Source organism: Psittacula echo (assembly GCF_963264785.1).
Source record: "Psittacula echo genome assembly, chromosome: 3".
Classification (NCBI taxonomy): domain Eukaryota; kingdom Metazoa; phylum Chordata; class Aves; order Psittaciformes; family Psittacidae; genus Psittacula; species Psittacula echo.
This window is the reverse complement of record NC_137736.1, coordinates 33,081,937-33,109,667: the sequence shown is the minus strand read 5'-3', so window position 1 is coordinate 33,109,667 and position 27,731 is coordinate 33,081,937. Positions and strand designations below refer to the sequence as shown.

Sequence of the window (27,731 nt, the reverse complement as noted above, 5' to 3'; positions counted from 1 at the left end):
TTCTACATTTTCATTTGTTGCTACAGTTAAACAAAAGCCCCTGTCATGACCTCCTGCCCTTTAAGCTTCACAAGTCCTCCTCCAGTGTCCTCATCCATATATGGTTTCTTCAGCCAGTGTACTTAGCCTGCAGAAGCATGACATAAGCATAGCTATCTGCTTTTAGCCCCAGAGCAGACTTGGGGGAGTGCTGATTTAGGGATCTTTGTCCCATGACGTGCCCTCCTGCTGAGGTGCTCTGCTGGATGGAGACAAAAGTTATAGAAGAGCGGTTAGGAACATTTGTAAGCAGGTTATCAAGACAAAGTCAAAATGGACAAAATAATTCTGTAGTTTTATCCTTTTCCTGAAACTTCACTGTGTAAGATTTGGTGCCTTTCTGGCAATTTGCTCCTGAATCATGGAAAATATGTTTTACATCTAAGGAGCTTGCAATGACAAGAGAGTAGGCACATAAGCTCCTAAGTTCCCCTTCCTCTCTGCAGAGAAAAACAACAGCAGAAAAAATATCTGCAGCAAGCCTTACCTTCCCTGCAGTTCTTCCCAGTGCTGCGCTGCCCCTGCCCTCCTGGCAGCAAAAGCCTTTCCAGGGCTGCATGGGGAGCTGCATAGAAGGCTGATCAAGAGTAACGCTTTAAAAAGAAAAACATTTCTCTCTCACACAGTTTGTGCACTCTGTTACACAACTGCATGAATGTTTTTGCCAGCACGTGGGGGATGCTTGAGAAGAGGAATGAGCAGCTCGGAGTAAGCAGAAGAAGCCAGAAGAAGGAGGAAGGAGAAAAGACTATTTCTTCTTCTGGCAGTATTGTCTCATTTCAAGTACACGTAAAACTGTGAGCTCACTGCAGTCTCATGCTGGTGGCATTGTTATTAAAAATTGTGACTGATTGTTAATATTATTGTTATTAAAAACAAATCTACAGAGACATTTGTTTGGCTTAATTTATCTTGTACTTTTCCCCCACAAGCTAACAAAATATTTGAAGAATAAAATAGGTAGTAACACAGCATATATTGACATTCTAGTGTGCAACACTGTCAATACATTGTTTTCTCAACCAAGTGATAACTTCCTTACAGATACATTCTTTGTAGCAGTTTCTAAAATGAAAAGGATAGTGTTAAAGAAAACTAAATTGGTTATATATTTATTTTCAGCATGTATATTAACATGTCATTTTAAACCTATGTACTCAATGTTTTTGGGAGATATATAAAATACATAAAGACTGAAGATGGCATTCTAATTAAAATTAACCTATTGTAAAACTCTCTCAGATGAATCATACACCTACTCAGAACATAAGCCAAATAAAAGTTGTAGCTGAAAGAACTAAACTCTAGAAGCAGCATGTTTTCAGCTAGAACACACACACACACACATACAGACACACACGTACAGAGTTCTTGTTAATTACATGGAGAACTGTGATGCTTGGAATATCATCATTATGCTAGCTCTCCATAGAAACACAAAATTTAATTTTTAACTAATTTAAAATGAAGTACCATTTATGAAGATTGGCTGACAGGTAATTTTCTCTTTAAATAAAAGGTACATGCTGTAAATTTGTAATTCAAAGCAGTCTTAGTAGAAGTCTTCTTCAACTAAAAGACTAAAGCTCAAGTATCTACAGATTTCAGGTTGTCAAGATTATGGATATTAAGAGCAATAATACTGAGATTAAGGATTTAAGTATATACAAGATTTGAAAACAGACCTTCAGCTCAAGTAAATGAGCTTCACCAAGTTCACAGAGCAATTGCAAACCTAGGTGATCTTGCTACAAGCTACAGGCTCTCTGGACTTTTGGACATACCAGACTCACCCTGTAAATGTAGATCAGCTTGCACATTAGGCTCCGGCACCATCAGAGCTCCAATACCTACCAGTAACAGTTCAATGTAAATGATGAACAAATAGGTCTGGTGAAAAATTGTAGCCACCTAACTCAGAGAGGTCAGGCCTACAAAAACGAGAATCTGCAGAACTGAAACATGTATTTTCCACTCAGCAGAGGGATGTGGCAATGGAGGCAATGGATTTAACTACAGGATTTTGTTGGGAAGATATAACTTGTTGAGTGAGTAGCAAAAAGTTCCTCTGCTTGCTCTAGAAAGTAGTCTCAAAACAGTCCTAGATGAGGATACTAGCAGACTGTGCTATGAAACAGAATCATGGCCATTAAAGAGCTTCTCTACTTCTGATGCAATGTGAGACAAAAGATGGATGGAAAAGACACCTTCTAGGGCAAGTGTATAATACGTGTATCGCCTTTATGTTAATCTTTGCAATGTCTCAGTGAGGTAAAAATCCCTAGAAAGTAAATGCTTACTGACTGTTTCATGGCATTTCCGTGCTTTGTAAATTATCACCATGTTCCAGAAAACAAACAAACAAACAAAAACCCACAAAAATAAAAAAAAATCAAACAAACAAACAAAAAAAACCAAAAAAAACCACGCACAATTATTTAAGAAGGAATTAGTAAGAAACCCTCTCATATGTGTCATCATCGCCATCTCTTCCACATGACTTAATATTCCAGTTTCACACTGCTGGAAATCAATGTCACAAGCCATCCACTGTAATTCATGCTAAGGTTGTATTGACAGCCTAATGAAAGGAAAGCAGAAGCAGTGCAGCAAGGTTATTTGTATGACAAAGCACAACCAGACTGTCATGCAGTGAAGATGCTGAGAAATTAACCCCTGCAATAAATGCTAAAACACTTGTATATGCCTCTTTCAAATTCAGGGACAGATTCTAACAGGGAGACAATGCAATTATACTTCTAGTCTTTACATGGATTTTTAAAAAACACTCTTAGTTATTTCCACTTTCTGGGCTGAAACGATCACCACCTCCACCAATGCAGCAGCCAACAGATGTACACAGTACTTACTTGCTACTAATAGCACTAACACTAATCTGCACAGCAGAATGTACAGAACATACTATTTTCAACGTTTACAAAGTTGTCATAAGCAGAAACTGCAATAGCCTCTGCTAACAGCTGTTACTTCTGTTCTGCTACTTCACTTCACAGACACGCTATCTAACAGAGCCATGCATGAAAGAGCAGATAATATATGAAGTGGAAAGATGGAAAAATGCAATTTTCTTTATCTCATTGATTTTCCACGTATCTTTTATAATGATTATAATACTTAATACCTGCAGTTCTTCAAGCCTTTCATGGTTTTGTGGATGTTAATTAAATAAATTCTCACAGACCCTTGTGAGGTAGGCAAGTAATTTTTATTTCCCTTGGTGGCAGATGGCACAGCTAAAGCAGAAAGTTTAAATCACTTGGTCTCTATCATACAGAGACTCGGTGTCAAAGACATTCATAGCAACTGTGGCTCTCCCCGGCGTATCTCTTCATCTCTAGCTCTTAAAGAACTTAGTAAAGCCTCCTTTTTATCTTTACCTTTACAGAAGAGGAAAAACAGAGACATGTACAACAGCATCTCACTCAGAGTTGCTATACAGTTGGCAGCAGAGTTGGACTAGAAAGCAGATCTCATGCTCCAGGGCAGTTCTTCAGCCAGGTCACAGCAATGCAGCAGAGTTCTGTCACTGGCTCATCACTCTCTTGATTCATTTCTTTTGTTGATTCACTCATGTTAAAGATGGCAACATTTTCTTATGATCTAACATGATCTCAGGATAAGAGAGCTGTAATGCTCTCAGTTATCAAACTTCTAATTAGAAACAGACTTTATCTCCTCAAGGCAGAGGGAGCGCATCCCATAGTGCCAGTCTGTGTGTATACATAGAGGATGGGCTGGGTCCGCACCCCAGGCTCTCTGTTGGTGGCCAACACAAACCCTGTTTGTTCAAGGCTTGATGCAATCCGGGGGAAGTGAAGGTGTCTTGTAATTAATTCAACCTATAAAATGCAGTAGCAAATTCTGCGTAATTTAAAAGCTAAATGTGATAAAATACTGCTTTGTGTAAACAACATCTACCAAAAAAATAAAAAAAATCATCAGCTAGAGGCATGGTAACAAGTCTGCAGTGAAAGAAGGGAAGAGAGAAGTATTTTCTAGTATTTACTGAACCAACCACTTCTTTTTTCCCCCTTAACAACATTTTGCTGGACAAGCATCTAATGTAATGCTTTGTCATTGCCCCTTATTTGACATGCTGAGTCACTGCCTCACTTCATCTTTTATTAAAATCAAATAAATGCCCCCCCTGAAAGTACAGCAGCTCATACCTTTGTGCCTGGAGGAGGAGCAAGACCCAGGAATGAATAAATAATATTTTCTTCTTTAGCAGAGAAAAAGGATTCAAAATCCTAAAAAAGGAATGAACAAACAACAGAGAATTGGTAACAAAAATCAAACAAAAAAGCACAGGAGGAAGAGAATAGCCCAGGCAAATCTTTCTTATATTGATGAGAATGACTATGCATTTGTACATGCACCTGCATTATCTAAGCCCCAGGAAGAAAACTCAGATAAAGGGAGTTTCATACTGGCTGGCAAAATGAACAATGGGCAAACCTCTCCAGAGATTTACACTTTAATTATATCACATCTATGTCAGAATCAGATAAAATTAAGCATTTTATTTTAATGTGCCTCAGCTGTACACACCAAAGCAAAGCTATTACCATTTAAATGTTAAAATAAAAGTTGGCAGTGAGAAAGAACACAAAACAAGCCCTCAAGAGCCTGGACAGCTTTATGTCATATAAAAGGCAACTGTCAACATAATAGCATAATGATAATGATAATGAGGAAACTTTATTTTAAAGAAAGTCACTCTGGTTAGAAAATGCAGTTACTTTTCAGACAAACTTAGGAAAGGATTGTGTTGGTCATTCTGACATATATGTACCAATCAAAATGTCTCGTCCACATGTGAACTAAAGTTAAATAATGTTAAATGCTCTATTTTCTCTTCATATATATATATGAGATATATATTATATATAGCTGAATATTATAACTGCAATATGTAACTGAATACATTATATATATTAATATAACTGAAAAAACTTTAGGGATGGCTTCTATCCTACCACCTAGAACTTGCATGGTCTTTACAGTATTCACCTGTACAACTTTCCTATCAATTAAGGAAGCTCTGCTATCACTAGTTTGTTACTGACAAGTTCATGACTCACATCACATGCGTGACCAGCAGGTCAAGGGAGGTGGGCCTCCCCCTGTACTCTGCTTTCGTGAGACCCCACCTGCAGGACTGCATCCAGCTCTGGTGTTCCCAACACAAGGGGGAGGTGGAGCCATTGGAGAAAAGTCCAGAGGAGACCATGAAGGTGATCAGAGGGCTGGAGCATTTCTGCTATGGAGACAGGCTGAGAGAGTTGGGCTTGTTCAGCTTCAAGAAGAGAAGGCTCTGGGAAGACCTCATAGCAGCCTTCCAGTGCCTGAAGGGCCAAAAAAATGTCTGGAGAGGACCTTTTACAAGGACGTGTAGTGACAGGACAAGGGGGAATGGCTTCAAGCGGAAAGAGGGTAGATTTAGATTAGATATTAGGAAAAAATTCTTCACTCTGAAGGTGGTGGCTAGGTGGATTGGAACAGGTTGCCCAGAGAACCTGTTCATGCACCATCTCTGAAGTGTTCAAGACCAGATTGTACAGGGCCTTCAGCAACCTTGTCTAGTGGAAGGTGTCCCTGCCCATGGCAGGGGGGTTGGAACCAAATGATCTTTAAAGTCCCTTCCAACCGAAACCATTCTATGATTCTGTGATCTTACACAGGTAAAAATCAACATATACTTAAGATCTCAGCAGAAACTCTGGTCATAAATTACTGGGCCACAATCACACAGCAGCTCTGTGTAGTGCAGGGGACATGTCTGCTGGGTCCTAGACAACTGCCTTGACCTCACCCCTTGCTCATTCTTCCACTCATCCAAAATAACTCCAAAAATAGAAGCTTGTAAATAATAAGGTGTGGTCTCGTCCTTGAGACTTGTTTGTAAAGCTGAGTTAGGACCTGAGTTGTCTTACTGGACTGTTTTAGTATTTCCAGAGAATAAATTATTGACCATGGGTAATCCTAGGGAAAGGCTGGAGTGATGGTTTAGAAGTCAGTGTAATGTCAGCAAGACTGGAAGCCATGACATTTCAGTCCAGTTTGGAAGAGGTAACATAGCTTAACAGACAGGATAAATGACAGGCCATTTTGCTGATTTATCTAAGGAACAGATTGGCTTTCACACACACCTGGCTACAGGCGGTGTGAACTGTCCGGTCTGGGAGAGGCCCCAGAGCACATTTTGCCCTGCCCAGGCAGACTGCCTGCTGCTGCTGCTCCAGGCCACCCACTTCTCAAATCACCTCTTTGCTGTTTTCATGTCGCTCTGGGTTTCTCCTTCTTACCTAACCCAGGTCTGCCATAAGTATTTAAGAAAGACAGTGTCTCAAGTCTAACCCATGAACTTGGAAGCAATATAGCAAAAAAATCCACGAGGATTTTATGCAATTCACAGGGCTAAAATTTGACACGGGCTTTTGAGAGGCCATACAAACACAGGAAGCTTGTGTCCTCCTGCATACCACATACTCACAAGACAGCCTAAGCAAACTACAGCAATAGTCAATAGCTGGGAAACAAAGACTGTAATGAGGAAAGGCCATGAAGTGAACTTGATATTTTATTTCACTGAATGACGAAAGATAACTGTTACCAAGCAGGCAGTAAGAAAAATGAGCAGTAACAATTTATTTCAGGTAAGCAATAAAACTGTATCTGTATGAGAAGACGTGAATGGTCTAGGCAGAGGACAGTGGTGTTATTTGTCTTTGGAACTAGTCTTCAAAAAATATAGTGAAATATATTTAAAAGAAAAATAATACTCCATGAGTTTTTCCTTATGATATGAGTGCATATGCACATACACACTCTACGCTACCATCTTTTGTATAACCACTGTGGAAATGACAGACAGCAGAACAGCAAAACTAGACATCAGTGGAAAGTTCTTCCCCATATAAAGTGGTACGGCACCAGTTCACAGAACACAGAGAGGGAATGGAAACACCATCCTTAGAGCCTTTTGAAACTCAGATGGGAAAAGCCCCCAGCAACATAAGCTAACCTTAAAGCTATGCCTGCTTTAAGCAGCAAGCTGGACCACAGACCTCCATAGGTCCCTATGATTTTCATATATTTTACTTTAGCAGGTATATGACGCAAGTCTTACCTAATAATTCAGAGATTCTTTTAAAAAGTATGTACATGGGTATTTTATATCCTGCAGATTGCAGTTTACAGAGAAAAGCAGAGATTACAGCTTGCAGAGAAAACCATTCCATTTCTTTCCTAACTTTCTAGGTTTTTTGTTAAGCAAAAACAAAGACAAGAGCAACAGAGTGCTCAATATATTTAGAAAGTGACACAGATGCAGACGCCTGTCTAGACATGAGAAAAAAGCGGCTTCAGAAAAAAATCAAGTAAGAACATAATTGCCAACAATGATGGATCAGAATGGATACTTGAAATTTATGCTATAGCCAGGCATACAAAATGAATCCATTTCTAATCTATTTCTTCAAGTGGCAGTACCAAAGATCTGAAAGAAAAATAAGATTCAAGCTATTTTATAAGATAGTCTTGAGCTTCTCTGACCTCAAGGAAAAGCTGCTCACAGCTGGTGTATTTCCATGAATCTGTAAGAAACCTCCATTTTAAGTACAAATTAGGAAGTGAAGCAGCTCTTCAGGGTTGACCAAAAGATGCAGATACTATCATGTTACTGGCAGAAAAGCAAGTTAGCACAGGACTGTGTTTACTTGCTCATTATGTCAGTCATATATGTCATATGTCAGCACAAAAAGGAAGCCTCACATGTCCCCGCTATCCCCTCTTTCCTTACCCCCACCCCCAAAATTTCACTGAACTGCAGAAAAGGGTATTGGAGAAGATCTCAAAGGACTTTTTCTCCAAAGCGAGAACCACTGTGCTATTCCTGATAGGTGTTTCTGCAATCCATTGATAATCACCTTTAATGAGATAATGAGTCAATCCCCTAAAAACTACATTTTATTTTTTTCTGATGTCTGACTTAAACTTTCTTTGCTGAACTTTTTGTTCATTACATCTTGTCTCAAGGCCTGTGAAGGTGGAGCAGAATATATTTTACAAAACCCCAGAACCACAGGATAACTTTCAGGTGGGAACAGACTTCAGGAGACCACCTAGTTCAACCTCCTGCTCAAAGCGAGGTCAATACTTAATTCAGATCAATAATTAATTCCTTTTTTCTTCAGCCCTTAAAATATTTGAAGATTGTCATGACCTTCTCCTAATTCCTCTTTCTCAAAGTGAGGAAGGAAATCTTTTATTGTGAATTTTCATCTCGCAATGCCAGTGGTCGCAGGCCAGTGTGCACGTGTTTGAACAGGAACCAAACATACAGGAAAATTGATTGGAAAGGAAGTGAAGGAAAACAGTGATCTCTGACAGGAGAATAAGCAGAAACGAATGTAGTAAGTTTGACCTGAAAACAGAGGACTTCCTGGGAATGAAGAAATTAAAAAAATCAGTAGGAAGGAGAACTACGGACTACATTGGACTAGAGCTGTTTAAGCTAAAGATTTTGGCATCAACTGGCTGCATATGCCCGGGCTACAAATTAAAAGGTTTCTAGATGCCACAAGACTGTGTGGCATCTAGTGTGGCCTTGAAGACTGTAACTAACAAGAGCAATGTATTTTAAAGGGACTTTAATGAATTCAGGATACTGGACTGGTGTCCCTGACTCAGAGAGACCTTTGCAATTCTCAGCCCTATTTTTAATAAAGTGGCTGAGGACAAATGATGTGAGGCACAGCGGAAGAGTTAAGATACATCATTTAAACATTAAACAGCATAAAACAATTCTAGATTTCTGTTGGGCATGCACAGGTTATGAAGAGAAGCAGAATGCAAATCCCAGCTTTATACTGTAGACATGTTGCAGAAGGCATCGTGTCAGTTTGAGGAATTTTGCACCAATCTGCCAGCCCCTCGCCATGTTCTCAATCAGCCCACATAATCCCACTTCACACTCTGTGCTGCTCCCTTAAGGCACTTTTCCCTGAGGAGAAGGATGAGGCTCATGTACTGATATGGATCTCCTTACCTTATTTATTTGGAAATAACGATGCTATAAATTGATCTTAATGTTATGTACTCACTGGGATCATTAGCTATGAGCCTTGAAAGCTGTGTACATGGGAATTCTGGAGACTTCTAGACTAACTGTAAATTTGATTTAGTTTTTAAATCAATAGCTGCAACTGCTTTCTGGACCCCTTTCCACATGGAGGTGTCTTTGCAAAGGACTCTTTCTTAAGCTTAAATTGATTTCAACATGTAGATTATTTGGCTTCCTGAACTAGCTTCATACATGGAATAAAAACTGTATATTTATAATTTACTGGCAAGACTGACCAGCTGCAACAGTTTGTAAGGCAATTACTCTTTAATTCACTGTATAACATCTCCAAGGCATACTAGAAATATTTATTGCAACATTGGCTGCTGCAAAATCCACAGTAAGATGTATCAAATTATATTTTTTATTGATGTATTGATTGGATATTAAAATGCACATGAACTCTAACCTACCAAGTTCTCTTTTAAGATTCCCATGAGAAAATGAGGAAACAGTTGCACTCCATTATTCATACTATCAACTTTTGCTCTGAGAGCTCTGAAGTTAATTCTGAAAACTCAGTGGCATGTAAATCCCTTCTCTCTCAAAACAACCTTTGCTGCAGTTCACACTGGATTTGTGGAGTAACTTAAAACTGGGCTCGCTATGTGATCTGCGTTTCAGAGTACTTTGCAAGTTCATTTCAGCAATCATATCAGCGTACTCTCCAGGCTGTGTATTTCCATCCAGACTATGAGAAAAAAACTGTCTCAGATATCTCTCTTGATTCACGATCATAATATTCATGCTGGTACAGTATCATCTATCACTGCTTTGAAAAAGCTCTCTGAAGAGAAGTAACCTTTTACAAGCATATATGAAAATATAAAAGCATCTGATGAGCATTACAGTGTCTGTTACAAAGAGTTGGATGTTGAATAATCAATATCATTTCAATAATTAAAACATACTAGAACTATTCCAGTCAACTATAATTCCTATTTATTTATATAATATAATGGAAAACAAAGATTCCTGTTCACAGCCTCTGGTATCTCAGACATCTACTTGACTTCCTAGCAGCTGAGTCTGTGCCAAACAATATATCAACACTCCCCATGTAAAATTAAAGTTCAAGAATCAAAAAATTAACCTAAAGCCAGAGATGGAAGATCAGCCTTGCTATAAATCCCACTAGTCTTGAGTAGCTCAGTATTCTCAAACCAGATTATGGAGCATTTACTACTGGAAGAGCAGCTGAGCTGTCCTCATAGTGTACATTTGGTTATCCTGTCATACTGTGTGAAGAAGCCATAGCCTCGCTTAGGCAGTAGTGCCTTTGGTCTTAGGAGTGAGAGTTCAGGCAGAGAGCCAATAGCAGGACAACTGTGAGTAAACTATACAGCAGGAGGCAGGAGAATGTGAGAATAAGATACACAGCTCCTCATAGACAGCAAACTCCATGCCTTGCAGCGAACTCTGTCCCCTGCATAGGCTCTGGGTCTCCAGGGGATAATCTATACACTCTGTTAAGCAGAGTTTCTCTAGTCAGTTTTCCCTCCATGTATATTTTTCTCTTCAAAAGGAATAATCTTTTATTTCATTGCTTTTCTGTTCCTAAAAATTGCTTTTGAATAATTATTCTTTCAAAGTGAATCTCAAATTGTCTTAAGGAGTTTGTTTGACACTTCCTACTAATCGAAAAGAGCAACTTTCTGTGAAAGAAGACTTTCTGAAGGTATTTAAATTTCCAAAGAGCTTCTTACCCCACAGTACCGCTCCTCATTGAAGATCTGTGGAGGGAGGGGAATTCCATTTTGAGGCTTTTTTTCGCCAGGGACATTCTCTCTCATCCATTTCCTGTTGTCTTCATCACCTGCTATGTCCATTTGCTGAAAATCAATCTTGTTGGCTTCTAAGAAGCCCACTACTTCCTGTTGTTTCTTTTTGATCTGGTTAGGAAAGAGAAAAACATAATTCCTTCTTTAAAAAGAAGTTTTTTTTTTTTTTAAAGAAATTGCTGTTACAAGAAGAACTAATGCAAATATGTCAAGTTGGACCCACTACTCCAGTAGCCTCCAAACTTTTTGGAGCTGATATTCCACACTGCTGCTCAGTGCATTGTTATTTTGCTAGAGCATTGTTATTTTGCTATTACTTCCTCCTCTCCCACCACACCAGCTTCTCTCTTTCCTCCCTTGAAGCAGTGGTATTTCCATTTAAGAAACGAGGCTCAGCAGGAAGCCTCCTACTCTGTCCCCAGATCTGTGAGTGTGGTGTACAGATACCCAAGATAATCCTGCCTGAAGTCAGTACAGGCCTGAGAATGTACATATTCTCCTCAATATGTAACTCTCCTTTTTCCTACTCATTATGTATGACATTCAGCTATCTGTGAGCCACATACGTCTCTTTGTACCTGTTCTTTAATAGCAGGCATAATTAAGTATGAGTGAAAGCTCAATGAAAACCCAGTACTGCTTAACTCCTGTGCTAAGCATCGAGCTTATAACCTATTCTTTTACCCTGAAGATGTAATACTCGCTATACGTCTCTCCTAAAGGAATGCTACTCCTAAGCAACGTTTAAAGAATTTCCCATTTTGTATACGTATACACTCATTTCCCGAGGTGAGCGGCTCCAGAGAGGAGCCTTCAGCACCGGAGCGAGGAGAAACCCCGCCTCCCGGAGCCTCAGCTCTGAGCGGCGAGAGCCAGCGACGGAACCTCGAGCCCTCGCCAGGCCTTGCCCAGGCGCCGCAGCTCCGCTGAGGCGAGCAGGGACTCACAGGGGGCGGTGCCAGGAGGGACGGCCCCGCCCTGAGCGGGGAAAACCCGCCCCGGGGAGCGAGAGGTCTCCTTAAGGCCGGGGCCCGCTCCGGGAGCTCTGCTCCGGCTGCGCCGGCGGGGGCAGCGTCGGCACCGGACAGAGGCGGTGAGAGGGGAGGCTGCAGCGCGGAGCTCGGGGTGCAGGAAGTGCCTGCACTGCTCTCCTGAGGCGAGGGTGCGCAACGGGCAGGGCTGCTCTCGGTGCTCTGGTGGAGGCCGTCCCCCAGCAGGGGCTGAGCTGCGGGACGCTGTCAGCAGCTGAAAGATGTCAGGGAAGCTGAGAGGGAGCTGGGCTGCTTGCTCCGGGCCCAAACTGTGCAGGGGCCACAAGCGTCCATCATAGCGCATACAGAAAAGGAGGAGGGCAGGGAGCTGGGAGCTAGTAACAAAAAAAAGCGGAAGAGGCGATTGTCCTGCTGTAATCAGTGCTGGTGCAGGCGCACCTTGAGTAGTGGGTACAGTTCTAGACCCCACCAGTTAGGAATAACATGAAGGTCCTCGAATGCATCCAGGAGGGCAACAAAGCTGGTGACAGGGCTGGAAGGCGTGTCCTGTGGGGAGCGGCTGAGGACACGGGGATTGTCTGGTTAGGAGGAAAGGAGGCTGAGGGGTGACCTCATTGCTCTCTACAGCTCTTCCCAAGGAGGGGAAATGGAGAGGGAGATGCTGATCTCTTCTCCCTGGGATCCATTGATAGGACGTGTGGGAAGGGTTCAGAGCTGCGCCCGGGGAGGTTTAGAGTAGACATTAGGAAGTCAAGGGGGTTTCAGCACATAAACCACTTTCAAAGATACAAATCAGAAAGGTTACAGGTGGAAAGAGTATTTTATTTATTTGTAAATAAAGTTATTTATCTTATTTTAGTTTAGCTTAGTTTAATTTAGTTAATTTTAGCCTAGTTTAGTTTAGATTATTGTTTCTTTTTCCAAATCCCTCAGAGCTGATGCTCACAAGCATTAACACGATGCACATGCGTAGCCAACAGCAGGATGACGCATCCCTTGCAGCCTGACAAAGGAAAGCCAGGGCAGGAGCAGTGCTATGGTGGTGCGAGAGGAGCGCAAGAACCCATCCAGAAAGGGCCAGGGAAGACCTGACTGGGGGTGGTGCTCAGTGCTACAGAGGACAGCAGCAAGTCCCGGGGCCACACTGGGGCCACCCTGGGAGTGCAGAAGGCTGCATCCCCCCGGATCTGGGGCACGAGGGCCACCTGCATGGAGCACAAGCAGCTGCCTTTGGGCCACAGTAGCCCAAAGGAGCCCCATGAAGGGGCTGTGCTCGGCTGCAGAGGAAGGCAAAAAACCCCGGGGACACTTGATAGTCCATCCTGGGGGCAAAAAAGCCTTTCCCCCCCCAGCTGCAGGACACGAGGGGCCACCTTCGTGGTGCATGAGCACCAGGCGATAACCCAGAGCACCAGAACCAGAGGAGCCTTGACAAGTGGTCATGCTCATTGCTCAGAGGAAGGCAAAAAAACCCCGGGGACCGGTGCCAATCTGCCCCGGGGAAAAATTCCTTCCTGACCCCAACACTGGCGATCGGCTACTCCCTGAGCATGTGAGCAAGACCAGCTCCTGGTCCACGGGCTGGTTATGCCTCTAAGGGGACACTGGCTCTGCCTTTTCTGCCTCCACCTGGAGCCATCTGAGGGGCTCCCAAGAACAGCAAAATGCTGCTGGCCTGATCCACCCTGGGGTTGAATCCTTCCTGTGCCTGGCAGTGGGAGCTCCAAAGCACTGGGGGAGGGCACTGGGCCATCTGTGGATCCTATTTCTTATGGCTACTGCCACTAACTCCCCAGAAGATGAGGGCAGCGAGCTCCCCAAAGACTGAAGCAGGATTTCCATCCTCAGATGAGCTGTGAGCATGGCCCCTCCAGGAGCTGGAAGTGCAGCAGAGAACCTCCTGCAGCTTCGGGCAGTCTTCCCCCCTCTGCCCCTCCAAGTAATTCCACCAGTGCCTCAAGGACTTCCTCTTGGATGCCTTCAGGCTGCCAGCTCTGTCCTGGTGGCAAAGCTGAGCACTCTGGCAGTGGGACACGGAAGGACACTGCCTTATACTGCCCCAGAGCATTGTGATGCTGCGTTGCTGGGTGCTGGCACTATGACACGGGGGTGACAGGGCCCCTGCAGCCCTGTCTGCTGCAGCCCTGCTGCTGCCCTTTTGCCCAGCATCCCTTAGAGAAAGGCCTTTGGGGTGCGGGCCCTGAGGCAGTGCCTGTGCCAGGAGGCCCAGGGGGATGTCACTGCCCATGGCAGCTGCACACTGGGCAGCGCTGCAGGGTGTCCCTGTAAATTAATCTCTGTGTTCAGATGTGTCAATAAAGGCTTTTATACCACATACAGTCATTTGACAGTGGCGGTTGCAGAGGTGAAAGGAAAGGGGTTTTGGTTCCTTCAGCATGAACTTGGCAGAAATGTAGACAGCATACAGGATTTCCTCACCATTCCTTATCAATATGCCAAATGACATTTGCTACTGTGCTGCTTATGATGAGATCTTCTTGGAAAGAAGAAGAATTGAAGAAATCTCTTCTACGTTTGTTACACAGGATGTTTAGATATTTGCTTGTGTTTGTTAACATTCATGTGTCTAGTTTGGGGGTTTACCTCTTGTATTACTACTTGAATGCAATGCTTCGCTGACTGCTGCCTAATTCCATGTTCCTGATAGCTCAATAAAGTGTTTTGATCCCAATTCGGTTTAAACCGTGTGGACTGAGCAGCTTTTCCCTGCAACACTCAGGACAAGCAAAGATGTGTAGAACAGTTTTAAAACTCTCAGCTAAGTATCACATAAGAGTACTGTATAGAGGGCAGAGATTTAGAGATTGGCAACAAATCCCCCCAGCACATTTGTTAGAATCCCTGAAATGCAGAATGACTGCTGTCTCTCTCCCACAGGCTTATTTCTTGAGTGGTCTATTGGGGGGGAAAGGGAAAGTCACCGAGTTTATTGGAGATGTTGGTGTAGGATGCAGAAGACAGCCCCAGCTGTGTTGCTATCTGAAATGAGGAAACTTCTGTGTCTGTCTGAGCCAATTGTTCTTTTAGGCAATACACCCATGTTTTTCACATGCAGTAGTAGAAAATGCTACTGCCTCTGCCCAGTTCTGGTAGAAAGTGAGCTTAATCACCTGTTGGAAACACACCAGACACCCAGACAGAACCAATGAGAGGGGAGGCTGCAGTGCAGACCTCGGAGTGTAGAAAGTGCCTCCACTCGTGTCTTGAGTCAAGGGTGCACAATGGAAAAGGCTGCACTCGGTGTGCCCTGGTGGAGGTCCTCCTGCAGCAGGTGACTGAGCTATGGGACACTGTCAGTAGGCTGAAAGATTCTAAGGCCCAGTTAGAATTGAATCTGGCAAGGGATGTGAAAGATAACAGCAAGGGCTTCTGTAGATATGTAGCAAACAAAAGAGAGACTAGAGACAATGTGAGCCCTCTCCAGAAGTTAACGGGAGAACTGGTTACCCGGGATTTGGAGGAGGCTGAGGTTCTCAATGACTCCTTTGCCTTGGTGTTCACAGACAAATGCTCTGACCACACAGCCCAAGTCTTGGAAGGCAGATGCAGGGACTGTGAGAATGAAGACCTTAGGCCCACTGTAGGAGAGGATCAGGTTCGAGATCATCTTAAGAACCTGAATGTTCCCAAGTCCATGGGACCTGATGAAATCCATCCATGAGTCCTGAAGGAGCTGGCAAATGAAGTTGCTAAGCCACTGTCCATCATTTGAAAAATCATGGCAGTCAGGTGAAGTTCCCAACGACTGGAAAAAGGAAAATATAACCCCCATTTTCAAGAAGGGGAATATGGAAGACTCAGGGAATTACAGACCAGTCAGTCTCACCTCTGTGCCTGGCAAAATCTTGGAGCAGATTCTCCTGGAAAGCATGTTAAGGCACGTGAAAAACAACGAGATATTTGGTGACAGCCAGCATGGCTTTACTAAGGGGAAATCCTGTCTGAACCAATTTGGTGGCCTGTGATGGGGCCACAGAACTGATGGATGTGGAAAAGCAGTTGACGTCATCTACCTGGACTTGTGCAAAGCGTTCGACACTGTCCTGCACAACATCGCTGTCTCTAAATTGGAGAGACATCAATTTGATGGGTGGACCACTCGGTGGATAAAGAACTGGCTGGATGGCCGCACGCAAACAGTTGTGGTCAATGGCTCGATGTCCAGCTGGAGACCGGTAACGAGTGGTGTCCCTCAGGGATCGGTGCTGGGACCGATCTTGTTCAACATCTTTGTCGGTGACATGGACAGTGGGATTGGGTGCGCTCTCAGCAAGTTTGCTGACGACACCAAGCTGTGTGGTTTGGTTGATACGCCGGAGGGAAGGGATGCCATCCAGAGGGACCTCAACATGCTTGTGAGGTGGGCTGATGCCAACCGTATGAAGTTGAACCATGACGAGTGCAAGGTCCTACACCTGGGTCAGGGCAATCCCAGGCACAGCTACAGGTTGGGCAGAGAAGAGATCCAGAGTGGCCCTGCGGAGAAGGACTTGGGGGTGTTGGTCGATGAAAAAATGAACATGAGCCAGCAGTGTGCGCTCGCAGCCCAGAAAGCCAACGGTATGCTGCGCTGCATCAAGAGGAGCGTGACCAGCAGGTCGAAGGAGCTGATCCTGCCCCTCTACTCTGCTCTCGTGAGACCTCACTTGGAGTATTGTGTGCAGTTCTGGTGTCCTCAACATAAAAAGGACATGGAACTGTTGAAACAAGTCCAGAGGAGGGCCATGAGGATGATCAGGGGAGTGGAGCACCTCCTGTATGAAGACAGGCTGAGAAAGCTGGGGCTGTTCAGCCTGGAGAAGAGAAGGCTGCGTGGAGACCTCATAGCAGCCTTCCAGTATCTGAAGGGGGCCTACAAGGATGCTGGGGAGGGACTCTTCATGAGGGACTGTAGTGATAGAACAAGGGGTGATGGGTTCAAACTTAAACAGGGGAAGCTTAAATTAAATATAAGGAAGAAGTTCTTTACTGTGAGGGTGGTGAAGCACTGGAACATGTTGCACAAGGAAGTTGGGAATGCTCCATCCCTGTCGGTGTTCAAGGCTAGGCTGGATGGAGTCTTGGGTAACATGGTTTAGTGTATGGTGTTCCTACCTATGGCAGGGGGGTTCGAACTGGATATTCTTAAGGTCCTTTTCAACCTTAACTATTCTATGATTATCTATCTCATCTAGGAGCTGCAAGGCCAAACTTTAGCCCTATAAGTACTGCAGTATTTGAAGCAAGCACTGTTTGCACTGAGCTGTCCAAATTCTCTCAAGCTGCTCTTCAGTCACAGACAACTAAATTACTATCTAGCACAATTACACTCCAGACATGACTCTCTTCTCCTCCCAGTTATGCTGCTCCATGCAGCAAGACAGTGTCCTATATAAACAGTAGCTAGAATGATGTATCAAGGTAAGTTTTACGTACGAGCCATCATTTGATTTGAAACCGTACCTTCACAAGTCAGACATATGAACAACTGAATTTAAAGCGACACCAAGCTAGTGTAAATCAGTTTGAGACAGACAATGAAAATAATTCCTGGACTGTGTATTTTTATAATCTAATAAACCTGAAAGCTGAAGTAGAATGATAGCATATTACATTGGAAGTATGAATTTTCATTATTAAGGATTAAACTCTTTTTATTTGCTTAAATAAGGAAGTATCTATACATTTATGCTTCATTATAAAAAATAACATAAAATGCTGTACATTTTTATGGCAGCAACAACGGTTTATGGTGAGCTTAAAAAAGTGCATCACTTTGTATGGAAACACTCATCCAAAGCATTCAAAAGCCATGCAGTTGACAGATCTCAAAGGTGCTTATTTATATTCTTACTTTCACTTTGTAAACAGAGGTAATTTTCTTAATGGCTATTGAGCTGCACAGTTACTTGCAGAACACATTCAGGGAGCAGAAAGGATTGCTTGAGAGACACTTCATTGCAGGAAGTGGCAGGATAATGTTTGCATAAATGGTTAATAAAATCTGCATGAGCCAGTACTAAGAGTTTCATCACATGCTCTGAAAGCCAGTGTGCTCAAATGCTGTCAGCTGCAATTTCAGCGTCAGCTTGTGTCTTTGGACACAGTAGATATGGCTCCTGGAATAGCTAGTGCCCGGGACAGATAGTGCCTCTGAGGAGATAATGGAAACTGAGCTATAGATGACTGTAGCTATAACTTTTAGAATTAAACCTGGATAAACAATATTTCTTCAGCTTGAGGCTCATAATACAAAGGAGGCTCAGACTGGTATTGTGGAGGCACCAGGACTGAAAGCAAAAGTTAGGAGAGGGTTGTGTGAAAAATTAATGCTGAGGAAAAATAAAAAGTTACAAGCAACTATGCCTGCATAAGGAAAGGGCAAGATGTTTAGGATAACAACAACAAACTATGACGAAAATGTAATATGCCTTAACATTTACAATAATTAAGGTTTAGGCAGAGCAAAAGACTTGGGACACATTCTAAGTATGAAACCATAAAGCAAGACTCTGCTGTGGCTGGCACCAAGTAGCTGAGCAACCAAAAGAATCTCTCCAGCAAACAGTACTGAGAGAGAGAAGTCTTCCAGGGCGTAACAACACAGGGGACATGCAAAGGTTTTCGTGGAAGATATGAGATTAGAGGAGCTTGTTTGTGCCCTCACTTGTGTCTGATGGCATGGCAAGAACTCACACTACTTGGGCACAGAATCCCTGTAAAGTGGTAGTGAGCAAGATATTCCTTTATAATGTAATTTTCCCTTTCAGCAAAGCCTGAGTTCCACCATCCCTAGCTGCTAGTCCCTTAAAATAGTTCTGAATAAATATCATCTAGCTGGAGTGTAAAAACTACAGATAATGTTAGTTTCATCTGATGAGTAATTAAATATTATCATCTATATCCTTATGACCCTGAGCGTTCACGTTGACCAGCTGCCTGTGGCAGAAGCAAGTGGTACATAGTCAACAACTTAGAGCAAGACGAACATTAATGTCAGTAGGCAGAATTGCTGCAGATTCTGGTTCTACTAGTGTGTGGACAACCTACTCCTGATAATTACTGACCTCTGATGTGACTTGAAATCTATTTGAAATTCAAGCTCTTTCTCTATGGCTAGATTCGCAGCCATGGATGACAAACCTATGCTGTGTTGTAGAGGACATAGTTCAAATAGTCTGCATTTTTCTCAGTCCTGAGACCTACAGATTTGAAGTTTGTACAATGTCACCAAAACCACTGGGAATAAAAGGATTTTAGAGGTGCCCTAACCATAAGCAGCAGTAAGCAAGACTTTGGGAGACTTCCTCTGTATAAGACACAACTCCTGCTTTCTCCTGTGATTCATGGTACCTTAGAACCTTGCAGGATATGACCCATTTCTGAACACCTCTGTAGCGAGATTTATTTTTTTACTGTTTGCTTCAAGCCAAGAATTTAGTACTTTTTAGCACTATATATGTCTGCACTTCTGCTTGCCTTAATAAATAGTTCAATATCAGCCAAGTTTGGAGCAGAAAGATAATAAAGTTAGTTAAAATTAATATATGAATCAGTGATGGGAATAATACAGACTTCAGATCTGCTCTAGAGCCACAGTGAATTATATCATTCAAGCACCTGATTCAGAGCACCAGGACCTTACTGTGTATTCCACTGCATTCACTTTTTAAAAGTACTTATTAGCATGATAACCAGTTGCAATTAGTAGTGTGATTGTGTGGTACATAGAATAGAGATGGTTTTCATTCTTTACCAAATATCCTCTGGTGCAAATCAGCAGAGGCTGAGCCCATCTTAGTTTGAAATTCAAAATGAACAACACCCATTTGATGGAGATCAGCCACATTGAAGAGAGCACCAGTGCTACTAGGACAATTTAGTCTTCCAGTTTAAGCTCATTAGGGATTAAATTAATTCTTCTTACGAAAAGCTGTACAAGGCTGATACAAAATTTGTTTTTAATAGGATTTTAGTGATATATTGAGGTTCATGCTGGCTCCTTGCATGAATGAGTTTTATTTCATATATACCAAACTCATTAAAGGTGCATTGAAAGGATACCTTCAATTTTAATCAGCAAATCTGTAAAACTACTCCAGCTGAACATTGTTTTTACTTGGCATTGGAATTATGTATCAGTAATCTGAACACATTCTGTCTTCTGAGATTGCTACACCTACACATACACCCAACACACCAGAAAGGAGGAAATACAGAAACATACTGCCATGCAAAGATGCCATACCCTTCCTTCCAATATATGTCTGGGATATCACTAACAGCTTTTGTGGGCTGCTAACTTACAGGGGAGACTGGCATTAATAAGCTTAAAATCTATTATAGTTCACTGGCATTAGCTATCTTTCTTAGGAGTAGTACCCCACAGTAGCATTGCTTAACAGCTCAAAATGGCTGGATAAATCTTGCATGTTACTCAGTGTTCGGTGGAGCATAGCCCGCCAGCCCTTCACTGCAGTCCAAGAGGAAAGGATTTAGTTAAAGCTACTAACTGGGAGAATTTACAAGGAATGTGTATAGCAGGGGAAAGATCTTGGTTCAGCTAGTGCTAAATATATGATATGCTTAGTTTTAATTGCATAAGTGATCTCTGAACATCATTGTTGAATCAAAGCATTCATACAACTGCCTTGTTGACTACAGCCCCAGTCCTATGGCCAAAGTGGCAACAGTTCATGCCTGAGGCACACAAGACAACGATGGCCTCAACACACTGACAATGGAATGTCAGTAATGTGATTTCAGTCATGGTCACAATTTTCCCCAGAAGATGGATGAGTGGTAAAGGAGTATCCTTACCAACTCTTCCTTGGTCAACCAAAGGAGACCAAAACAGAAGGCTAAAGAGGAGCAAAAAAACTGCCAATGCACAGTGTAGGGCAATCTATAAAGCTACTTGAGCATTAACTGCTACATTGCGAATTACCAAACCTGCAGAGTCCAACCCCCTCTTCTTTTTTGCCCTTGCATCTGAGGTTTCGTATTAAAAGAGGAATGCTAAAATGTCAGTAATAAATTTAGAGCATAAGGCTTAGCGATAGGCTGATGAGATAAGCTGATGAGAGAACTTCAAAATTCCTCAGCAATTCCAATTTGAATTGTAGTGAATGACCCCCAGTTCATTTTCTAGAGGTGACGGCCCCATGAACAGGGTGTGGGTTTTGGAGCTGTTTTACTCTGGAAGCTTCTTAAAGATATAGAGCTGGTGTCAGACAGAGATGTAGTTACAGCTATGAGCAAGCACCAGCCTGTTTGTTTAGCCATGTCACTGGGAGTGAGTGACTGCCAAAGGAAAGCTGCAATCTGAGCTCATCTGGGAACTGGATATAAAAGGAAACAGTCCTTTCCTGGTTCCCACCTCCCACGGACTTCCAACCTCCCTACTATTCACATGCCCTTCCCTTTAGTTGATACACTATGCTGACAGCTACAGCAGTATATCTCAATACTAAAAATCATCAGTATAGCATTTCAAGACACACGCACAAACAACCCACAAGGGGAAAAAACCCAAAATACATACACACCAGAAAACCCCAACAACCAACCAACCTAGGGAAAGGGAGGAACAATTTTTTTCTACATATCTTCATTCAGCTTACTTTGCCTCCAAGTTCTGTCTTAGACAGAGTTCCCCTTTTGGAGGAGCAGTGTCCTAAAGTCTCTTTTAAAAAGAAATACATTAATTTCTACTGCAAACAATCTACCTTAGCTTTTGTGCAAATAAAATACCCACTTTTCCCTTCTTCAGTGAATATATATTGCATATACTTTTTCAAACAGAAGTAAAACTATTCAATAATTTATATGCAAACGTTATAACTCTAGAAAAACCTCGCATGCAAGCAGTCCTGCATTAACAGGAATTCTCTACATCTTGAGTAGCTTTCAAGAATAAGGTGGCCAGTGTGTACTAGAAGAAATCCAGTGTTATTTTCTCACAGGCAAACTCAGGCTGTCCTGGGATATTCTAGGCTAATTTACCAACCTGATCACAGCAGAAAGAGGAGTATGTTAAAAATGAGACACCTACCGCTGTAGACCCCGAAGACGTGGCTACAAAGACTTTGATCACCATGTTGACAGTGAGGGAAATGGATCAGCAGAGCACACCCGCTATCCGCAAGTCACCACAGCCCCAAGAGGAATCCAAGTGTTCGTTCAGCAGCTCCTGGACTAACCTGAGCCCTAAATGGATGCCCCCCCAGCAATCCAGCAGCTTTGGCCTCTCCCTCAGATCCTGGGTTTTCCCACCCTATTGGCTCTTAGGTATTTTGGGATGAGGGACCGATAGAGGATTGGTTAGTAAGAGGAGCCATAGCAAGGGGTTTGCACCTGCCCCTGGCCTTATTGCATTAGATTGACAGGATGGCAGTCCAAAAAAGGCAAGCAAAGTAGAGCACCAATGAGACAGGACTCGAGAAATATTTGGGAGAGGGGGAAGGGACAAGTGAGAAGGGAGAAGGGACAGGGAGCAGGCAACTTAATGCTGAGGGCAATCACAAAGCTGCTGGGTTTAAAGTTTAATGTTGCATGGGCACTGTCACAGCTACCTCCTGCATGAAATGGCTTGTGCCCTCTCCCTCACCACAGCAAGGAGGCTTCACAGTTGTAGCTGCAAATTTTACATATTAAAAGGGGAAGGAGAAAGGGGGGAGCAAGGGGAGCATAGATGCAGAAGTAATTATAGCAGAGATCATATTGAAATAAGCCTCAGTTACAAATGCTCTCAGCTTTAAAGAATTCAGATCATCATCCACACTGCAGGGCTCAGGGCCTTCTCTGAAATAAATACAAGTTAGTACACTTCATAATACTGAGGTGGGTGATTTGGCTGCTTCTGTGTATCCAGAACCTATTGCTGCATTTTCTCCTTCTTTTCATCACCAGTGAAAATTGCCAGGGCATAAGGTGGTAAGACGAGGTCCTGGGTGAAAAATATACCATTCTACTGTGTGATCCAGGATGCTCTTTTTGCACTTAGTCGTTGCCTTCTACCCCAGAGACGATCAAAGTTCAGTGACTCCCTGCATGTGTTTGCTTAAGGAGATCTCTGAGCATGAGAGGTTTTTAAAGAATGTTAAATGGTAACAGATTACTTTCAGGTTTTGAGGGCCAAGTTTGTCTCTGCTCTAGGTCAGCAACATGTCACCAAGCTCAGTAAAGCTGACCTTATGTCAGAGGTGAAACTGGCCTAGGTTTTAGAAAGTGCTTACACACATTTCAAATGTTAAAACTGAATATAGCAGTGTCCAGTCTGGATAAAAACTTAAAATGGAATAGAATACTTTCTTTCCAGGATTAGGTAGGATCAAATGCTCAGTAGGAAATATGTTCTTGAAAGTAAACCATTATGTGAAGCTGGAAATGGGAGTATTCCATGTATGGAACAGGAATCCTGAAAAACTCCACGAAAACTGAAAATAACAGTAGATGGTTGCACTGCTGACTGTGGCTCACCATCTGTCTTTTCTTTCTTCTTTTGAGAAGCAATAGGAGGTCCAGCAAAAAGAAAAGCCTAATAGAATCAGGTATTTTCAGAGTATTTGCCTGTAAAACAAATATACAAAACCCCCTTAGAGCAAACCCATAAATTATTGCCAGAAGTTATTACACATACTTGTTTTTCAGAAGATTCTGAATGTAAGCAAATTCAATAGAAGTGACTGACCACTTGGAATATATCAACCAAACAATAGAGGCAGTGGTCATTGGCTTCAAAACATACTGATAAGCTTTGCAAGTGTAACAATGCTAATAATTAATACTCAAAGCAGGAAATACTTACATGATCAAATGTCCACTGTCAGGACTGAGACAAAGTGTTAATTAACATTCTCTCCCATTTGATTTCACCCCTGACACTGACTCTGAACTACATAGGGGAAAAACGGGATATAGCCAAAGCCTCTGCCCACTCAGGGCTTGGCAGGTTGGGACTTCAGGGTACGATTCCCATTGCTCCAGCTGCGTTCACAGAATCATAGAATGTTTTGGTTTGGAAGGGCCCCTTGAAGATCATCCAGTTCCAACCCCCTGCCATGGGCAGGGACACCTTCCACTAGACCAGGTCACTCAAGGTCCCATCCAACCTGGCCTTGAACACTGCCAGGGATGGCACATCCACAACTTCTCTTTCATCCCATTCCTATGGGATTTTTCCCTCTTTTCATGGTAGAAACGTTCTGTGTAAACCCCACAGGGTGAGTTGGAGCCTGTTGTGTTTAGCGTGCACACTCTCAGGACATTCACCACGCTGCACCACATCACACACGTTCACACAATACAACATGCTATACAACATGAGGTGCCTCCAACAGCCACCATAGCACAGAGGGACCCACTGCCTGCACACTGAAATGTCAAATCCCCATTAACATCCCGGTGGGGTACATAGATAAGGTGGGATACATAAATAAGAGGTACATAAAAACCACTTTTGCAGACACCACTGCAGGGCTCGGGGGGAGGAAAGGGGCCAAGGTTGCCGCACCGGCTGGGACTACAGCTCCCGGGGTGCCGCGCGGCCGCCGCCTGTCCCCATGGCAACAGCGACGCTGCTGCCCGCCGAGGAGGCCGGTAATGGCGGCGGCGCGGGCAACGCCCGAGGGGCTAGGGCAGGGTGTAGAAAGACGGAGGTTTCATGAGAGGGGAAGGCGGGATGTCCCGCCTTGGGGTGCGCAGTAGCAAAGGGCTGCTCTCTCGCTCTGGGCAGAGAGAGCAGAACAGGACGTTGTCAGGCTGGGTGGCAGGGTGTGGGACTAAGCGCCAGGAACTCGAAGTGGCTGTCAGAGCCTAGGGGTGGGTGTTGAGGTGCTGAGTTGGCTGTCAGGGTAGGGTGCTGACTTTGAAGCCTCTGAGGTGGTTAGGGAGAGTGGGGTGGTGGTGGGACCCCACCGACACCATGGGAGCCCTGCACTGTGAAGGTTGTGGGATTGCTGGTAGTTGTGTGGAGCACACCAGGGAGCTGCGTGTGGCCCTTGGAGGAGCCCAGCGGTAGGTCTGGAGGCCCAGGATACACCCTCACCCTTCCTGCCTGAGCAGCTGGGCTCTGGCCCCTGTTTTGGTTCCCCTGGAGCTCAGGGTTCAGCTGTGAGGCGAAGCAGACTGCTGCACCATGCTCCTCTGGGAAGTCAGACTGTGTTCTCCCACCTGGATTTACTTACTTAGGTTTTGTACACAGGCTACAATTAATTCTTACCCATGACAGTTCTGCAGTTTCTGGATGCTTGACATTACCTTTTCATCTCTGACAGATAGATTTGGCCTGAATTATTTTTGTCTGCATCTCTTCCGCCAACATGCGTTCTCCTACTGTTTGTCCGTTTAAGTTCCCCTTCAACTACTGCTTTTCCCCCCCCCCTTAATTTCTCTAGTAATCCCTCATTTAATTTTTCTTGTTTCTTGTCCTTCACATTTTGTTTTTCTGTCTTCTCCATTTCCATTTTCTTCTCAACATCTGCTCTTCGAGCTGGATAGTGAGATTCAGCCCATGCTTCTCATCAAAACAAAGCAGTAGTTCTAAGTTTAATTTAAGCTAATTTGATTTAAAGACAATTTGGCCAGAAAGTGTTGACAGTGCCAAATCAAATTTAAACAGAAATACAAATCTATGCACCAAGATGGCCTTTGCCTAATCCTCATCTTTAAATATGAGTTCTCATCTCTTAAGGGATTATTGCACTGGCTCAAATTTAGCAGGACCCTGGGCATTCCTTAGTCTTCCACAGGGAAATGTTATTCATGTAAGGGAATGAAGAGTAATGAAACCATTTTGATTCAACTTAGAACATTTTGTGCGATCCTAAATTACACTTTTTAATCTTCTTTGGGAATTATGTGATTCCCCTCTCCCCTTTAAAAAATTAATTAAAAATCAAATGCCACCACAAAGCAAAAACGCCAACAAAGGATTTAGTATGCTCTAAAAATACCTTCTCATTTTTTAGTAAAGGCTACTTGTTAAAATTCATCAGAACTAAAATATCATTTTAATCTCCCTCAGATTTCTTTTAGGTAATTGCTATGCCCCTTTTTACACACCACTCCAGCCTCCCAAATAGACACCTTATCCCAGTAGTGGGTAGAATTATGCATCTATAAAACTCTGGTCTGAGTAGTGGTCTGAATAGTCTTCACGTGATATTAAGAAAATTAAGCAGGTTGAATCATATCCCATGAAGTAATTTTTGCCAGAACCACAGTGTTTAAACCATGCTGCCAGGAGTATGAACTAATCTGTTCTTCTACTCTCCAGTTGCCTCAGTAGAGAAAAAAAATTGAGGTGTGACAGGTATTAACAAAGACGTAGAAAATTAGTCAGCATTCTGTATTTTATGCTAAATATATGATTCTAAAAGCCAAACACTTAGGAGAGTTCATTTTGTTTGAAAACGGGGCTTTTGAGGAAACACAATTCCAGAAGAAGCAACAACGTTACTTCAGACTCAATCAAACAAAATGAGATCATCATCTCGTCAGAGAACCACATTTCTGACAACAACAGTGCATTAGAGGTGATGTTTTTCCAAGCTGTACGGGTGTGTAGACATGGAGATAAGTGTCTTGCTGCATTTTCAAAAGCAAATGTGTTAAGTACATTTAGGCTATGAAGAAATTGTTTTCATTTAAAAAAAACACTCTGAAATCCTCCCTAATGTTTCTTCTGAAATTGTGCAGAGACATTTTGACTACATTATGAACTTTTATGCGCAAGCCTTTTTTTTTTCACAATCTGATTTGAGAATAAGTAAAATAAAATACTTCCCAAAAGTTTAAGAAAACCTTTGTTTCAGTCTCAAAGTCATATGCTCTGTTGTGCAGCTTTAGGTGCTGCTATATCCTCTACGTGTAATGGTAATACAGCAGCTAAGATTTGGTTTGATTTGATTTTATTTGATTTCATTTTATTTTATTTTATGTTATTTGTTTTATGCTAATTTTGTTATTTGATTTGTGATCTAATTATTGAAAAGTATGACTGGTATTTTTATGACATGACTGAAAGGCTAAAAATATCATAAAAACACGGCTAAAAATGTCCATGTTTTAGAGACTTGAACAATTATTTTTTAATCTAGGAAAGCATTTTGTAGGTATTCAGCATAAATACCACTAAACTTCTTTTAAATTACATTAATCCTGGGGAAAATGTGTGCATTACAGGAAACAAACAAAGGTATCTATTTCCATTTAAACAGTAGTAAATCTTTAGAAAATGCATGCCAGTGTCATGGGAAATTCTGAGACACAAACTAGTATATTTCATATTGCAGTTCATCCTAGAAACAAACTTACCCACTTCCTACAGACCACACAATTATTTTATGGGTTAAAGAATAATGTCTGGATTTTTTTAAGGGTAATTCAGTGTTTCTTAGCATCATTTAATATAGGTGAACCCTGTTTAGTATTTTTATGTTAACTGCAAACAACTCAGTAACCTTCTGATATCTGATAGGTTATGGAGGTCCACTTTTAAGTCTTCTACTATTACACAGTGGTGAACCCAGATGATTGTTTCTTCCATATTCTAGTGACAGAAGATAATAAGTCAGAACCTGGCACAAAAGCAGGGATACTATAGATTCCCCAAAGCCCAGAAGTATTAGAAGCAGCAGCTGTAACAGAGGTAACGAATGTAAGCAACACAGTAGAGAATACAGCAGTGTGAATACAGAAGTGAAAATTCTCACACTGACTATTCTGAAGGCTTTGCCAGTGATGTGGTCTGGAAAACCCAGAAGCAGC

The 27,731-nt window shown here is 42.6% G+C and overlaps 1 protein-coding gene across 1 annotated transcript in view; it reads right to left on the bottom strand.

Moving 5' to 3' along the window:
* The window catches only part of LOC308218268 (adapter SH3BGRL-like), a gene marked incomplete at its 5' end in the record, with an annotated part of 32,685 nt that extends 10,626 nt beyond the window's left edge, over positions 1-22,059 (bottom strand). The window contains 3 exons of the mRNA XM_080612067.1: positions 4,230-4,310; positions 10,894-11,079; positions 22,015-22,059. Coding sequence (XP_080468193.1) covers positions 4,230-4,310; positions 10,894-11,079; positions 22,015-22,059 — 312 coding nt within the window. The remainder of the gene's footprint in view (positions 1-4,229; positions 4,311-10,893; positions 11,080-22,014) is intronic.
* Between the last annotated feature and the right edge of the window lie 5,672 nt (positions 22,060-27,731).